This window comes from Branchiostoma floridae, chromosome 15, assembly GCF_000003815.2.
Source record: "Branchiostoma floridae strain S238N-H82 chromosome 15, Bfl_VNyyK, whole genome shotgun sequence".
NCBI lineage: Eukaryota > Metazoa > Chordata > Leptocardii > Amphioxiformes > Branchiostomatidae > Branchiostoma > Branchiostoma floridae.
The window spans coordinates 2,398,463-2,415,803 of record NC_049993.1 but is presented as its reverse complement, the minus strand read 5'-3'; the positions used below and the strand labels follow the sequence as shown (position 1 = coordinate 2,415,803).

Sequence of the window (17,341 nt, the reverse complement as noted above, 5' to 3'; positions counted from 1 at the left end):
CACGTTATTTGCTATTCTGAATTCATCATATAATGCTGTTGACAAATTCTTTGAATTGCATTATCAATCCAGCCTATTAAAGTGCTATCCTATTCAGCTGGCCGTCACAGTGTGGATACAATACTCGTTTCCTTACAGACTAGTGAAGAAATACCAAATATTGAAAAAGAAATACAAAGAAACTGTAAGTGAAAATGCAATACCAAAACATTGTCATTTGAAATCCGACTTGGCCACTGAAGGACTGAAAAAGGGACATAGCAATGACAGTAACTTTTCACGTATACGTTTTGTATACATTGTAGTGAGCAACACACTGCATCATTTAAGCTACAATATTAACGTAAATTTCCACTATATCTAGCAATAATCGCTAATTTTTTGTCCTTTTGAGAAATTTCACAATATTTTTGTCAGGAATAAATTGTACTTGTAGGCTTTCGTACTAAACGAGGCAGGAAATGAAAGGTCGATTTCTATTGGCTTATGCGGTCGACAGCTGGCCAATCAGATCGTCTGTAACAACATGCCTCCTGACGTCCCCAACATGGCGACCTAGGTGAACTTCCAGCGATTGCCGGAGTGCCATCGAGTGATTTTCCCAGTCTTTTCTGCCATGTATTTTCCCGTAGGCTGGCCCAAGGCATTGGCCGTGCCTCCTGAAGACATCGGCGGGCTCCACTCCGTCTTGTGTAACCGGGACCGCGTCCTTTTCGCCGTCATCACCGAGAGATCCCTCGCTATTTGGTACTGCCGGGTGAGTGTTTTTCTTCTCGGCTGATCGCTCTTTGAACTGCAAAATCGTCACTAGAAAATATCTATGGCCTCCGTAAGCTGGCTTACTGTAGATTTTAGAATCTTTCCATACTTTCACCAAGATATGGTATTAATTTTGTTAGCATTTCTAGTTTTGGATATTTGAGAGGAAGAAAAGTCAGATCGCTGTTGACGTGACCGGTTGACTGACAACCCGTATTTTTTTTATACTTGACCTCGCTTCGCTTCGTGGCCATAATTTGTTTATTTTCCGACGCTCTTCCCTCAAATCCCCGTGTTTGTAAACTTCTACCAAACCCTACAGCAATACCCGATCGTTTGTTCAAACTAACACCTCTTCATCTAATTCTAAACCTGGAGCTATAAATGTTGATATAATTTTAATGCCACAACTTGGGCGTTTTCCAAGGAATTATTCTAGTTGCTGGAAATAATTTAGCCCTGAAGATATTCAAAGAATGTTTCATATCCTTCATCAGCTATTTTCCTCTTGTTAACTTGTTTTTTTGTTGATACAAAAGCAGAATAGCTGATAGTAAAAAATTTCACAACGACTACTACTGTAGTACTAACTAGTATATACTAGTAATGACCTTTGGTACTGAAACTATGGCCATGCATATTTCTCTGTTAGTGTTATTTGTTGCTACTGTTTGAAATATCTTTGTTTAATTATGTTATTTGGGTCATTTCCTAGAAGATTAACAACAAGGCTATGTTGATTAAAAAATATGGATGACATCTGGTTGGTGGTTGCACATCTATTTTCGTCCATTTCCAAAACAAACAAAAAAAGGATTCGACCATAAGTTGTAAATTGCTCTATCTTAAGCAGCTGCAAATATTAGATAATGTGCCTGTTGTTTGCACTTGAATGAAAAAAATAATACTTAAAGATTGATACTAGTACTGATTTCTTTGAATGTGGAAAGTTAATCCCAAAGTCATGGTCAAAGAAGCAGATTCAAGATGTGAAAGAAAAAAATTGAACTTTTTGAAGAATCTAAAATTTTTTTTAGTATTTTGTTTGTTTCAGTTATTGAAGGCAATTTTTTTTCCTCAAACTCAATTTTGGCACTACCAGAGGATGTCATCCATATACTCCAATCAACATGGCCCAACACAACAAATCAAAACATGTTTGTCATTTTCTACTCTGATCTTTGGCCTGGGTAAACAACTTCATGGATTACAGTAATGGACACACCGGCGACTTACCGGCAAGCTACTAGCAACAAAACAATTGCTTTTAGTCGTGCTGGTACATGATAAACTAGTGTCACTAAAGAAAATGTACTGTAAATGCATTTAAGTTCGCGGGGATTTCATTTCGCGGTAGCGTGTAAAAGGACTTTCCGCGGTGGATTTAAGTTCGCGGCAGCGTTCCCGCCAGGTTCTTGACAGTATGCGTCCAAATATTTCTGAGGGGGGTATTGAGCGCCGGAGGCGCGAGACGAGCGCCGCAGGCGCTCGCGTTCTAGGGGGGTCCGGGGGCATGCTCCCCCAGGAAAATTTGGATTTTCAAACCCTCTAGAACACAATTTCCCGCAATTTGAGAGGAAAATCATGCACTTGAGATTGGATGTCGGTTGCCTCTTTTACTCCCGTAATATACTACAGCACGGGGAATCAGCCGTCAGTGATCTGGCCCGGGTATAATTTCTCCAGACACGAAAATTTTTGGATTTTTTATGCTTCGCAACAGGGCTCTAGCCAGTTCGTCAGCCCATGGAAAAATTCTGCCAATTTCTTCCGTCATTGAATAAAAAAATGTCGACCTCGTGCGATCGATGTTGCGCCCTTCCTCATCAAATAGTTTTCCGAGACGATAAAATAACGACGACATCACACTCACGAATCGGTGGGGTTTTACAAGGCCGTGCCGTCATTTTCCACGAGCGTGCGTTTGTTTCCTGCGACCTCATGTAACCCCGTTTTCGGCGTGAAATCTTTGGCTGGATTTATTTGTAAATAGACCAAGAACGTTATACATTACTCGAAGGAGGACGATCTGTTGCCTCTTTGGCAGTGATCAGTGCCGGGGTAGCCTTGAACTAGTAGCCAGAAAGACGTTCCAACGTGCTGGGCGCTGCGATCGACGGTCCGTCTTGGGAGGGGGGTGTGCCGCGCCATGTGCCACGGAGGCCAACGCCAGTGCACAGCCGACTCGATCGACGCTTGACAACAATATTGCGGCCCCTTTTCTGCCACAAATTTTGTCTTTTTGAAACAAAAGAAATTTTGGAAATAAGAAATAAAGTGTATAGTTTTAGATTCTTCACTTATTTACCGCGCACCGCTTTTTTAACTTGGATAAATGGGGAAACTTTAATAGCAAATTGTTAGCAGCTAGGGAAGAAACTTGCCAGACGACACGGGCGCCTACCAATATCACAAAACAACGTCACGTGCGCTAATACTCGGTAACTTTTGTATTTTCTCCGGTGACCAATGACAGAGTACATCATTACATTTAGCAAACGCCGATTGGTTATTAAGATGATTGGATTTGGACCTGGTGGCCAATCTAGACTGCTTGGCGCCGGCGGCCTGTTGTCAAAGAAACCGACTGCCAATCAACTGCCCACAGCGTGAGAACTTTTGTTGAGATGTGCAACACTCGCGCAGAACAGTTTGTTTGTTCAATACTAGTATTAACCACAAATCTTTAACAAATACATGAAAATGAGGACAAGTAAGTATCATGTTAAAATCAGAATATAAAATCTGCATAAGATTTCTTCCAGTGTTACAGAATGCTGGCTGTCAGATGTAACGTTATTTCACGGACTACAAATAATTATATTGCGCAACGGACAGCTCAGACTGGCGCGTGGCTGGGTGTGTCGCACATGGGTCCGCTAGTTGTAAAACGTGCCGCGCTCCGCCCCATGGGATGACCGGAAAGTGAACAATTTGAAGTATAAATTGTAAAGGTAGGATTCCTTCTTATAAAGACAGATTTTTTAAAAGATTCCAGATACATTTTGTACACTGGTGGTACAGGTCAGCCTTTCTTACAGATTTTTTATGGACGCATTCAGCCGAGCTGAGTGCGTCTTTCCAGAAAAAAATGCGTCCAAAGACGTAAAGACGTATGCCTGGCGGGAACGCTGGTTCGCGGTAACACCATAGACTGCAGTGTAATACCATAATAGAAACATGTTCGCGGTGAAGTGGTCACTGCGAAAACCGCGAACATTAATCCGCCGCGAACATTTCTGCATTTACAGTATCTACCCTCTGGATACGTAGCACTTCATAATAATCATGTATTTACTGCTCTATGTGTGTTTTTATCATTTGCAATTTTGATTCATAGCATGCACCTCCAGCACATACTGTAAAATGTATTATAGTACATACATGTAGTGTTTGGCATAGGTTGGCAAAGGACAAAACAAAAAAGTTCGCTGCGGTTTAGAGTGAAATCTTTTGTTTGAGTTTGCTGTAAGCATCTAGATCTATTGTTAAGATTTGCATCCTTCCTAGAACTGCAACACCACCTTGGTCTATTTGACTATTTTGGGGTCCTTTTCCTATTCATCAATAGCCTCAAATATAGTGTACAACTTGACTTTGTCAACAACTTACAGCACCTTTTGAATTTGAAATGATTTTGAAAACTTTCAAATGTGTGTACTCTACTAATCACACCTGTTTTATGTTAAAGAGATAGAGAGTATAGTTATTTTCCTCTACCCCATAATCAATCTGACCTACATTCATATGATATGTAAAATCAGATGCTGACAAATATCACATTTCTTAAAACAGATTCAGCTGTCTTGAATTAGGGATTGTGTTTGTGGTAGTGTTATTCTTGATTTGTTAACAGTAAAGCCATGTTGATTTGATTATATTAGAACATTCCAAGCTGATAGAGATGTGAGACTACAAAAGAACAAAAATAAAGGGTCTCTTGTAAGTTGTACAGTATACAACTGCCTGTACTACAGTCATTCTTTGTTTAACCTTCCTGACCACAGATTATATCACGAAGGCAACTTTTTTTTTGAGTCAAATCTTTTTCTATAAGCATGCTTGCATCACTTTGGGGGGTCTTTTTGGATATCATCCATATCAGGGCGCGAAATACTACCTGCGTATGCAAGTTAGTGCAGGTAAAATTGGAGCTGTGCAGATATTTCTGGTGTCTACCCGCACCGTACCTGCACTGGTTCATGTACCGGGTTTGTAGTACATAAATGTCCTATGATGTAGGTGTATGTGCATTGTTATTAACTGCATTGAATTTTACCACTTATAAAGTATAAAAGACAAAATTGCAATGGTTCCTGAACAATTTTAGTATGGTCCATACTTCCTAAACTCAGAGTGGTGCAGGTAAAATTTGTCTGGTGCAGGTAATTTTCAATGTTGCCTGCAACAGTGCAGGTATGCAGAAAAAAGTTTTTCAATGAAATTCAAATTGAAGCCCTACGTATGATCAAATCAACATGACCTAGCTTGATTTAAGTTGTACTTTGTAGTACGTCCATCAATTTTCTGGTTATAAATCGGGCGTATGTTTTTCCGTCTTACAGCCATGTGTGCAGATCGTGTGCCACTGTCGCTCCGAGGAATCTGTGCGAACACTGGGGACCAATCAGAAGGCAGCATGGAGACCGGACTCAACCAGTGTGGCTGTCACGGTAGGGGTGCAGAATTTCTCCTATTGCTCTAGAAAGTGATAATCAGTATAATCATCAATCAAGGATGTTACATAAAATGTCCTCGGTATAATTTCTGGATTCTCAGCTTGAAAAGTACTCTCATGTCCCTAATAAACATACCTTCCGGAATAAACATACCCCCAGGACAAATCGTCAATATCTAATAAACGTACCCCCCGGAATAAACATACCCCCTGGAAAATTACCAAATTGACATGTATTTAACTGTGAACATGCTACTTCTGTCCAAAGAAAAGGAGATGATAAGCAGGTAGGTCTTTTTATTCATTTATGCCTAAGAACCACATCAGTTAGTTCTATAAATGATGAGCTGAAGAACTATAGATATCTTGTTCGAATCATGATGTTTTCTCAATTTTTTAATAAAAGGTAAGTTGAAATTCGCAGTGAAACCTGCCTTAGGGTCACCTGAGTATAGGGGCCACGTAACTGAGGTCATGTCATGCGGTCAGTTTTCGTCGGTCCCTTGGATTTTTCCAGTTGACCTATGCATTAAGAAATTAGTCTATAGCGGTCACCTGTCGAATGCGGTCGCGGCCAGACGATTTTCAGTCCGGCCGCTATGCCAACACTGCCGTCACGGGCGCGTGGCCGGCCGCGTTACGCTGCGCTAAATAGTAAATTATCCACGAGGGGATCACGTTTTTTTTTTCTGTACTACATCAGCAAGATGTCGGTTCAACTTGGACTCTTTACGAAGGAGACATTGAATAAAGGAAACATTATACAAAATTATGTGATTTTATGCGAAGTGTTGTTGAATTCACGTGGCGTTTTTTTTCTCATCTCATACTCTTTGCACTTCTACCCTTCTCTACATCGTCATTTCTGTGCAGACTGGAAGGCTACTATGGGCAGATTTTACAAATAGACCGTCCGTTCATGTATCTGATGTTTTAGGTTCTTGAAATGCATGTAAGCTGTCCCAATTTTCGTATTCCGCGGGCCAAAAATGGAAATCTCCGTCTTTCGGTTTTTCTCGAACATGGCGTCGCAGCAGCTGTAAACAAGGTCACTAGGGGTCAGTGGACGGCTCCACTTTTACCAAGGTAAAATATCGCAACATGATTTCTGATGTGTAGCATAAAATACAGTGATTACGGTATAAAAACGATTAAAATCTATTAAATAAAAGTTAGTTATGTGAAAACTAGACTAAGGTTGATTTTTGTCAAAGAAATAAGCCTACGTTAAGAAAGTTTTATTTCGACGTGACCATCTCGGCATAATGGCACATGCATCTAGAAAGGAAAGTTGTGGCGGTTGATGCTTAGAAATGATTATGAACTTGCTGTTTTTACCGACGAATTCCTGTCGTTTGGGAGAATTTGCGGCGTCAAGCCTCATATCACAAGGGAAACGAAGTTATAGTTGTTATTTTTACGTCCAGCATTTATTATGTGAACGTATCACTCTTCCGCCTCGCTGCCGAAAGCGCATGGAACCACCAGACCGGCGGGAAATTCCTCGTGCAAGGTGCTGGTTTACGATGTAAACACAGACTGTAAACTACTACTAAATGAAAACTAAAAGTTATTTATGTAAAAATTGTATTCCAAAACGTCAGTGTGGTGTTTTATTTTCCCCCAAGAACAACATTTACTTCGTAGCGTCATAGCGAGATCGGCCGAAATCACCGAAAGTGTACCGCGTACGCGTACACGCTCAAGGAAATCCGCGCTGTTTCGCCCGAAAAATACGGAATTTTGAGCAAAAATACCGCGGAAATATGGGCAGAAAACCCCCCAAAATTCAATTCTTTGAAGGTCCTGGCTAAGCAAATCCCCAATTTTCAGAAAAAAAATAAACGTACCGTCCAAAATAAGAACGTACCGGGTGGATTGTGAGGCTGAAAAAAATAAACGTCCCGGTACGTTTATTAGGGACATGAGAGTAGTCTGTTGGGTATTTTGGCCTCGTTTTGATTTAGTCTAAAAATTTGTCTTTATTATCCCACCCCCTGGTCAAATGGGGAACTGACAGTCCTGATATGGAAGGGGGGATGTGTCAGGAGATTCAGAGGAAATGTTATTGCATATTATATTATTATGATTATCGAGGGTAGAATATTTTTCCAAGTCCAATGAAGGAATACGGTTTCAGCAAGACATTGTTCTGTTCGGATCGAAGACCTATAAATATGATCTGACACTGAAGTACAATGGTTGCAGGACCACAACAAACTCAGCGGGTCAGAGGTCACATTACCATGCATTACCATTCCTTTTCAAGGAACTGAAATGGTTTGCCCGTGTGTACAATTTTGCATCGTGAACACAAAATGTATTTACCGTTTTCTGTCGGATTTTCTGGCCAAATGGATAGAACCGTTCGATTTTTTCATCATGAAGGGAGCCTAAGGTGTGAGCATTGTAGGGAAAGTATCTTTACCCATGCTTCCCCCTTCCTTCCTTGTGTAACAGTGGGGTTCTAGCGCTGCCAAACTGACCACGCCAACAGCTCTTGAGCTTTTGGTGTTGTTGTTAGCACGTTGGATTTGTGATCCGGCTGCCCGGGTTCGGCGCGGGTTCGAATCCCGGGAGTCGGGGTGTTGTTTCTTTCTGTTCTTACTCGCCCCTTGAATTTCTACAATGGTTCCCACGCCGGCCCTGTGAGTAACAGGCTAGTATGTGCCACACAGGGATGTCGATCTCGGGGATTCGAGGACGAATCTTGAAAAGAAAAGGGGGAGTAGTGTAACAGTGGGGTTCTAGCGCTGCCAAACTGACCACGCCAACAGCTCTTGAGCTTTTGGTGTTGTGGTTAGCACGTTGGATTTGTGATCCGGCTGCCCGGGTTCGGCGCGGGTTCGAATCCCGGGAGTCGGTATGTTGTTTCTTTCTGTTCTTACTCGCCCCTCGAATTTCTACACTTGTACTAAGTTGTAGTTCCATTCTTGAGTAGTTGCAATACAGAAAATATATTGTTTCTCCCAAATAACAGATGTTATCAATAGAAGGAATGTTGTTGTTGTTCTATTGTCTTCTCAATAACAATAGTACAGTTGTTTGAAGGACAGTGGGAATTGTTCCCAGAATAGATATTGACACCCTTTTGTGTATTGTTTTCTTGTTATTGATGTGTTAATTTGAATGATTTGTGCTTACAACAGAAATAGGTCATACTAGTAATTTGCAGGTCATAATCTAAATGCAACTACATGTACTAGTAGTCAAAGAAGTCATAGATATTGTTTCTATCTGTTCAGTTCTTGATTTATTTATGTTTGAAATAGAAAAAAATTATTGTATATGTGTGTCATATTTGAGCTCCAAGTTACAATCAGTTTCAATGTATCAAGAATCACGACAAATGCTTGATACGTTTCCATTTATGGCAATAGTGGAAGCCTTAAACTTGACATGTCCAAGATCAAAACAGTTGGAGTTTTTATATTTTAAGGGTTGAGCATGATATCATGAATGAAGAAAAAAATTCAAGGCCAAAGCAACTTGCAGCAATGCAAGAACCTGAGATCACATACTGACATAGCCTGGATGCCAGCCTTGTTAGCTTTACTCATTACCTGCCGCCACTGAGTGATTGGTACCCTGCTAGGAAGTCTGGTATCCAGGCTAATCCTGGTGTTACATGCCTGATATTTGTCTGTGGCCGCCCAATCTCTAACAACTTAATCCCAAGTTATGTAGAGAATGTCCCACCACCACCTCAGTCTTGGCATTGTTGCATCAGTACTGTAACCTGCAGGGTGTTACTATAAATGCATTTAAGTTCGCGGGGATTTAATTTCGTGGTAGCGGGAAAAGGGACTTTTCGTGGTGGTTTTAAGTTCACGGTAGCACCATGCAATGGAGTCTCTAAGTGCCATGGAAAAATGTTCGTGGTGGTTTTTAATTTGTGGTGAAGCGGCCAACGCGAAAACCGCTAACATTAAACCACAGTGAAAGTTTCTGCATTTACAGTAGTGAGATATGAGATGCCAATTGATTGCAATGGGTAACTGCAAACTGCTGTCAATTGCACCAAGGAGTCACAAATTCCAGAATCAGTTCTTATTAGTTAAACTTATTGACTTCTGAATAAATAATTGCCAAGTATGTGGTCAAAAGCAAGTAAAAATGATCCACTAATTGCCTGTGTAAAGTCATAATACTGACAATGTGCATGGAATTATCTGTTATAAGTCGCAAAAGATGACCACACACACATGTTCCTATGTAAGCAAACACTCACAGTCACACACACATGCACACACATACACACACACACACACACTAACACTAACACTAACATACACTCTCACACACATATCTCAGCAGCCAGTTTGATGCTGTTTAGCACTTTTGATCCTCTTTTGCCCCCGATAGATCTGCTTGGAGATAATACTTGACTCTCATCTTCTGACAAAAAGCAGAGTTGGCCGAGGATGAGTGACAGTCTTCAATGCCAGCTTTATTTATCTATTCAGTTTGACCACATTTGTGGAATGATTGACATAACAGGTGACCATCACCTTTGCAAGATGTTGACCCAAGAGCTTTGGTAACTATATTGAATTGCTTAAGTAACTGTATTAAATTTCCCATTTCCAGACGAGCCAGGGCCATATCTTGTTCTACCATCTGGAGAGGGAGGTCCTGGCTGGACATGGTGCCAACTGTTACAACCAGACCAGGGGAGGAAGGTCAGGCTACACTACATCTGCTTGGTTTATGTTAATGAGTAGTACTTGGATTTGTTCCTCTAGCTTGATGTCATTACCTGGTAGCCTCAGTGGTAGCCTGGGTACCATCGGGGTAGTAGTAGTTTGCTCCTATGTTCGCTTCTGCTACCCGTCTGGGGAACTGTACATTCGAACCGTTTGGTGCTAACGACACTTAATGAGCGAATTAAGGAATGGGTTCAAGAGCGCTCGTTCGATGATAACAGGCCCTCCAAGAGTAGATGGAAGACTTTTTGGGTGTTGGAACCCATTTCTTAATTCGCTCATGTGTAGGGACCAATCAGCGCCCTCGTCCTCTAACCCCAAAAATTAGAGTTGTCAAAGATGTTAACAGATTGCCAACTTTTTACTCTACTCTACATTTTCAAAATCTCACCGTGGAAGGGCCAAAACGCCAGGTCCTGATTGGTCGCTTTGCTACCATGCCATTCCCGTTACTCTAAAATGAAATCCTGGGTAGAATACTTATTACAAACTACTTAGATTATGAAAAATGTACTTCGCACTGGACAGAAAAACTTTCTTTATAAAGGCATAGATATAGAGTAAATGTTATGAAAGCTTGCAATCGTATGTACTTTGCAATGACTATTATAATATATGATGATATAATGCAGTGTTTGTTTCTCAAAGGAACATTTTTTGCTAGTCGCGGTAACTAGCTGCTATGTTAACTATTGACGTCACGGGTGGAAATTATCTGGCAACAGGAATCAAGAACTGGAATTTGTTACTAGAATATTCAATATTCACTAACCTCAGAAACAATTGTTTCCTGTGTTTGCATTGCGCCATTTAAGGTTCAACTTCAGAAGGGTGTTTTCCAGGTCCGTCTCAATCTTAAGATTTTTTTCTGTCCCACTTATTTTTTTTAAGCCCGTTTTGTGGATTTTTTGTTTTTTCTGTTTTTGTTTGATCTTTTATTTCAAGCTTACAAAAGTATAATATAATTTCTCAGAGTTCAGATTATTTTGAAGGACGGTGAAATTTGCGTCTTTGCCACCAAGCAAGTTTCTTTTGGAAAAGGTCTTTGCAATTGAGACAGCAACGTTGTATATTTTAATTTTGTACAAATTGTCCATTTTAGATAATGACTGCAATGGTTACTTGTATTGTAAGGCTAACGTCACATTTCCAAATCAGAGCCTGGCCGAGCCATTTGTGAAAACAGAAAGTAGAAATATAATTATACATAATAGAATAATGCCCACGATTATATTCTTTTTATGTCTTGTGTAGTTTGGTGTCTTGTACATTTTTGTATATTACACTTTTCGTTCCTGAAAGCTGCCTTGCCGAGCCCTGGTTGGAAATGTGACATAGGCCTATGCAGGAACTGTAATATACATGTAAGTTGAATGATATGGAAACTCTAACAATGATATCTCTGTAACCACAAATCCCAGGTTCCCAAGTATGCGTTCGTCCAGCAGTATGGAGTACGGAGAGGGGGTTCCCTCCATCAGGATGACTTTTTTCACCTCCGTACAAATCATCGGCAAGATAGAATGGTAAGTTCTTTAGTACATGTACATGTACATGTATCTCACTGTACACTGTTGGCAATTATTTGTGAAAGACAGTCACCTAGTATTAGACAGTTCTCAACATGTCACCAATAGGCGTCAACAGGTGCCAGTTGGTGACCTAAAATGGTGATTTTTTTCCAAAAGTTTGAAATGAATTGCAGTTGGCAAAATATTGTGACACAGTATAGATCTCTTTTTGATGAATTTGACTCTGAATCATTGTACAATTACAGAAGTACACGGTACAGTATGTTACTATTTCAGCAACCGCTCAAGATGTTTGCTTCAAAAAATATTTTATAAGTTACATGCAGGAGTAATAATTTTTTTTGAGAGAATAGAATTATTATTGTATTGTGTTTTAGAAATCATAGTTGGAATACCTATATCAGCCATAAGATTGACAAATGTTCATCTTACAGCCTGGTGTGCGTACGAGACGAGCTCCTGGTTGCCACGGGTAACGGTATGCTGCAGCGGTTACGCTGGGACGGCGTGGTCAACGGAAAAACGGGGATCAACATCGCGTCTATTCCCTTCTCTATTGACCTTCAACATTCCAGAGGTCAGTCCAAAAGCCAGCCCTTGATAATAAATGTTTCCTACCAGTGCAAAGTAAACCTGACTAATCGAAGAAGCATGCAAAATCCACAAAAATTTCCAAACGTTTACTTCTCAAAGAACACAAAACTATAGTGTTAATGTCACATAACCCACTCATTATAGAAAAAGTGGGACAAGTGTCTTCCATTGCTTCCAGAAAAGAAGTCAACCCAATATGCTTAGATTGTAGCTCTCAGCAGTCCATACTTTTACTAGAATAGTCACTTGTCTCAACTTGTCACCATTGTTATCTATACCAAACAAAGTCTTTTGTTTTCTGTATGTATACTTTATATATTCTGTATGTCCCATGTTGCAATTCGCCCTCAGGCAACAACTTGCAAATAAACTTCTGATCGTTCTGACAATATGCTCAAAAGCTGTTAGGAATAAAACGACAAGTTATGAAAACAGGAATGAGAAATGTTTTACACATGAAAAGTTTTGCATCATACCTAGAACTGTAGCACCAGCTTGGTCTATATGAATTCCTTTTGCTATTTATCTGTAGAATTACCTCAAATAAAGTACCCACCTCGACTTTGCAAAAAGTTTGCAGCACCAACAAGTTTGAATTTCAAAAAGGTGTAAAAAGTTAATCTCCAAGCAGATCCTACGGTAGCATAAGATAGTATCAAAAGCTGGCAGAGGAGTGAAGCCGGCCTAGGAATGTGTTTGGCTACCGGCTACATGGCAAAATGAAAACCTCTTGGCTGACTAAACTCCTTGGCAGGTTTGGTAACTATCTTATGCCATTAAAAAGTTAATCTCCAAGCAGATCCTACGGTAGAAGAGATAGTATCAAAAGCTAGCAGAGGAGTGAAGCCGGCTCAGAAGTGTGTTTGGCTACTGGCTACATGGCAAATGGACAGCTCTTGGCGGACTAAACTCCATGGCAGGTTTGGTACTATCTTATGCCATCATAGGATATGCTTGGAGATTAATAAAAAGTTCCAAGTACTTTATAAATGGAAAAAATGTAGTTTGGGATAAGCTTTTATTATTTTATCTTTTCCTCCCCCCAGCGTCTACCCTGGACACTCCAGGCATCACGTTTACACATATCGAGTACAGCGGGCTCCTGGGAGGTTTCGCTGTCGTACTACCGGACGGGAGGGCGGGGCTCGTCAACACGTTGGCCGGTAAAGTAGAAAACAATGTGAGTGACACCTGTCAATAATTGCTATATGTTTTTATTGTAACGTTTTATCATTTGTCTTTGTGAAATATCTTATATTTATCCCCTTGAGATAACACTTTATAGACCAAAGTAAGCTTAAAAGCTTTTTCACAATCCCAAGTAGAGTATTGTTTTTGGCATATTTGTCTGTGTTTATTTCACACTGTAGTTTGTCTATGTTCTGCTGGAGGGAGCTGTGTACTTGTAGTTGAACTGTGATGTACAGTCATGTATTTACCCGTTGTAGTGTCCACAAGAGAACGTCACCTGTGTTTATTTCACACTGCAGTTTGTCTGTGTTTTGCCAGAGGGAGCTGTGTACTAGTAGTTGAACTGTGATGTAATGTTTTCCCATTATAGAGCCTACAGGGTGTTTGGGCCCAGGGTCTGGAGAATGTCACCTGTGTAGCTGTCAACAACAGATACAGACTCATAGCATTTGGCTGCACAGAGTAAGTTTTACCATACTTTATTAGACTATATATTGTCCTGTTTAAGCCATGATGATTCCAAGTTATATTGATGTCACGAAAGAAATAAAAGTTGTCAAAAAAGTTTTCATCATCATAAAAAATTTAGGTGGTCAGCAGAACAATAGATTTTTTATTTTCATTCTTTCTCTTCTTTAACTTTGAAATTGACTTTGCATTGGCATGTGTCATGACAACAGCTGGTTATATTACACTTAACCTGTCACACCTAACCTTTGCACATCTGACGGCAACTGTCATTGGAAGCTATCTAATTGAAAACGAATTACTTGACAGCAAAGGATTCCAGTCCCCGATAGTTCTAGGGAAGAACAAGTGTTATAACACATCAATCCTTGGTTGGTACTTGAGGCAGGGCTCCAAATATCATCTGCATCTGCAGGTTTGTGCAGGTAAAATTGGAGCAGTGCAGGTATTTCTGGTGTCTACCTGCACCTAACCTGCACTGGTCCATGTATTGGGTTTTGTACTTAAGTCATTCTATGATGTTGATGTCTGTCAATTGTTATACATGCAGCTACATTGACTGTTACCACCAATAAAGTATAAAAGAAAAATAGCAATGGTTTCTGAACAATTTTAGCTTGATCCAGACTGAATCCAGAGTGGTGCAGGTAATTTTCAATGTTACTTACACCAGTGCAGGTATGCAGAAAAAAGTATTTTGAGCCCTGTTGAGGGCATGGTTTAAGATATTCAGTATTTGGTACATCTACAATCCTTTTTTTACATCTGATTCATTTTTGTTGTTTTCCAGTGGGCTGGGTGTAGTCTACACTGTGGATGACATGACAGGAGCTCTACAGGTCTCACACAGACTCGAACTCTCTACCAAAGATTACCCAGGTAAGGCTTAATGTTGGTACCCAAAGTGCGGTGTTGGTCGGATGTTCAAAACAGAGGGGTTTGTCATTGCCATTGGAAAAGGCCTCTTACTCTCAATGGCCCTGCAATAGGGCCTGAAAATATTTTCCATATAATTCCAATTCTCTCAACCAATTGCTGTTGATAGTCCGCCGGATCACATGTTAGTAATAAGATCATGTGTCTGTAACTCTCGCGAGTAAATCTGAAGTGATTGGTCATCAGTGTTGATCCTGAAGAAGGTGACTGGTCATTGAAAATTTGGTCTGTGTGTACTTTTGTTGTGGAAGAAAGTTTAGCATTGTACTAACTGAGTGTGTCCACCCTGTATAAAGAAAACAGAAATAAATAAATAAGTAGTAAATATCCAATCCTGCAATACTTGCACATTGAAGTACTCTACAAAAGCTTCATATAATTTCACTCGATCCATTCTTACTTTTTCAATGTTCTCAACCTTAGATGCGTGCATGGCGTGCGGTCCTGTGTCCAGACTAAGATGGTCGCCTGACGGCTGCGTACTCGCGATGGCGTGGGACCGTGGCGGGATGGCGGTGTGGAGCGTGTACGGCGCTCTGTTGATGTGTACCTTAGGGGCAGATCAGGGGTATGTAGATGGTCTTTTGTTTATTTGAACTCATACATAATAATACCTATTGTAATCAATGTTCAAAATAATGCATAGATTCTGGTTGAGGTACAGACTTATAAGTGAAAAATGATCCGGGCAAGCGACCCGTGATTATAATGATGATGAAATTGTTGAATATTGAATCTTACAATTTGTCAATTTAGTTCTTGCTTCCTACTGCCATAAACAAGGGTCAGTTGGACATTTTGGACCCTTGGTCAACAAGGGCAAATTGGACATCTTGGTAAACACAGCAGCTGCTTCGGAGCCTGGCACAGGGAGTTGATGAATTCTTTCAAGAAAATTGATTTTGCTCTTTTTTCATCTAAAAAACAAAAGACTTTTCGTGAGTTGCGGTATACCAAGATCTGAATTGGCTACCATGTTTTCTATGACACCATGGGCAGACATTAACCCGATTTCTTGCTGGCAAGAATAAAGAATTAGCTTGATATATGATTTGGAAGATTCCATATTCAATAACGTCAAAAGGATGACTGTATGTTGCACCAGAATCTTTGTTTGTAATCAGAAACTAAGGTGACATAAGCACTTAAACATTAGTGTAACAATGGTAAACTGTTTGTCTATGTTGAAGGTGGAAAGTTAAATGAAAAGAGTGAAAAGAAAGGAGTGGATACAAAATGGCTCACTGTGGTACATGTATGTGTTTGACTTCCTTACAGCTTGTATCAAGAATCCCTCAGATTGCACCTCTTCAGAATAAAGTCAATGGTAAGTAAAACAGTACCACAACTACATTGTTGTGTCATGAATAATCTTCAGAGTACTGCAGCCAAGGTGTCCCAGATGCAGTCCCAGATGCAGTCTGAGTATTTAGATGATATTGAAGTCCATCCTGTACCAGATGGCGCATAGGGCGGTGCCCATCTCCATTTCTGTAGCCCTTTGGCCACACAACTTTGTGCAATTCGTACAGCAGGGGACTAGTCTACTTGCAGTGGTGTGCGTGGGACTATCATAGTCTTTCCCTAATGCTGATGTTGAGCAGAGAAAGCAGCATGTACCATTTTTCATGTCTTTGGTATGACTCGTCCGGGGATCGAACCATTCATTTAAAGGTCTCCTTGGTTTAACAAGTTTTCTAGAATTCACTTGTCCTATCAGGCAAGTACATGAAAAATATACTTGCCCGAACCAACTTTTCGCTTGCTTCGAAATTTAAGTAACATTTCTCTATGTATTTTTACTTCCAGTAGTAGAATTTCTATTAGCTCTCTCTATATTTTTCTGTGTTGACCAATGCCTGATGCCATGAATGTGAAAAGTAACAAACACATGTATATCAAAATCTCACTCATGGAAAAATGTTACTTGCCTGATCGGGCAAGTGGAGTAGGACATGTGCTTGCCCGATCAGCACTTTCACATGCCCTGTACAATCAGGCTAGTGTCCAACCCTGGTCTCTAACCAGTGTGCTACTGTGTCCTTATCATGAAACTAAGGTATCTCACCAATGTTTCAGTGCTGGAGCATGGAAGGGTACCAGCTGTGGATGGCGTGTGAAACGTTAGACCGTACAGAGGTTATGGAGCTGCCCACGGCCACCTCGGAGCTGCTACAACTCCAGTTTGTCAAGTCGACGCTCACAGTCAACCCTTGTGCGGTAAGACGAAAAAAGTGTTTGACCTGTCTGCCTTTGTGTTTCTGAAGTGTAATTTGTATATGATCTGCAAGAGGGCGCTTACTTAATGTTCCAGTCTTTTCCCTGCTGTATAGACAAGACATTGATGAGCATGTACCTGTTTCTGTAATGCCAGGACAAGTCGGTCATAATTTGGGCTTGTCTTTGCCTTTGTTTCTCCAGTGCAGTTTACACATGGTCTGCTAGAGGGCACCAATGCATGCATGTCTTCGATTGCC

General features: G+C 40.5%; 1 protein-coding gene across 1 annotated transcript in view; it reads left to right on the top strand.

Annotated features, from left to right (window-relative positions):
* Window positions 1-509: 509 nt before the first annotated feature.
* Window positions 510-17,341, top strand: part of LOC118432160 (guanine nucleotide exchange factor subunit RIC1-like) — a 42,941-nt gene continuing 26,109 nt past the window's right edge. The window contains exons 1-11 of the mRNA XM_035843690.1: window positions 510-757; window positions 5,325-5,432; window positions 10,028-10,119; window positions 11,565-11,669; window positions 12,110-12,252; window positions 13,316-13,449; window positions 13,831-13,922; window positions 14,719-14,807; window positions 15,288-15,432; window positions 16,143-16,191; window positions 16,944-17,084. Of these exons, the coding sequence (XP_035699583.1) occupies window positions 617-757; window positions 5,325-5,432; window positions 10,028-10,119; window positions 11,565-11,669; window positions 12,110-12,252; window positions 13,316-13,449; window positions 13,831-13,922; window positions 14,719-14,807; window positions 15,288-15,432; window positions 16,143-16,191; window positions 16,944-17,084 (1,239 nt within the window). The 5' untranslated portion in view covers window positions 510-616. The remainder of the gene's footprint in view (window positions 758-5,324; window positions 5,433-10,027; window positions 10,120-11,564; window positions 11,670-12,109; window positions 12,253-13,315; window positions 13,450-13,830; window positions 13,923-14,718; window positions 14,808-15,287; window positions 15,433-16,142; window positions 16,192-16,943; window positions 17,085-17,341) is intronic.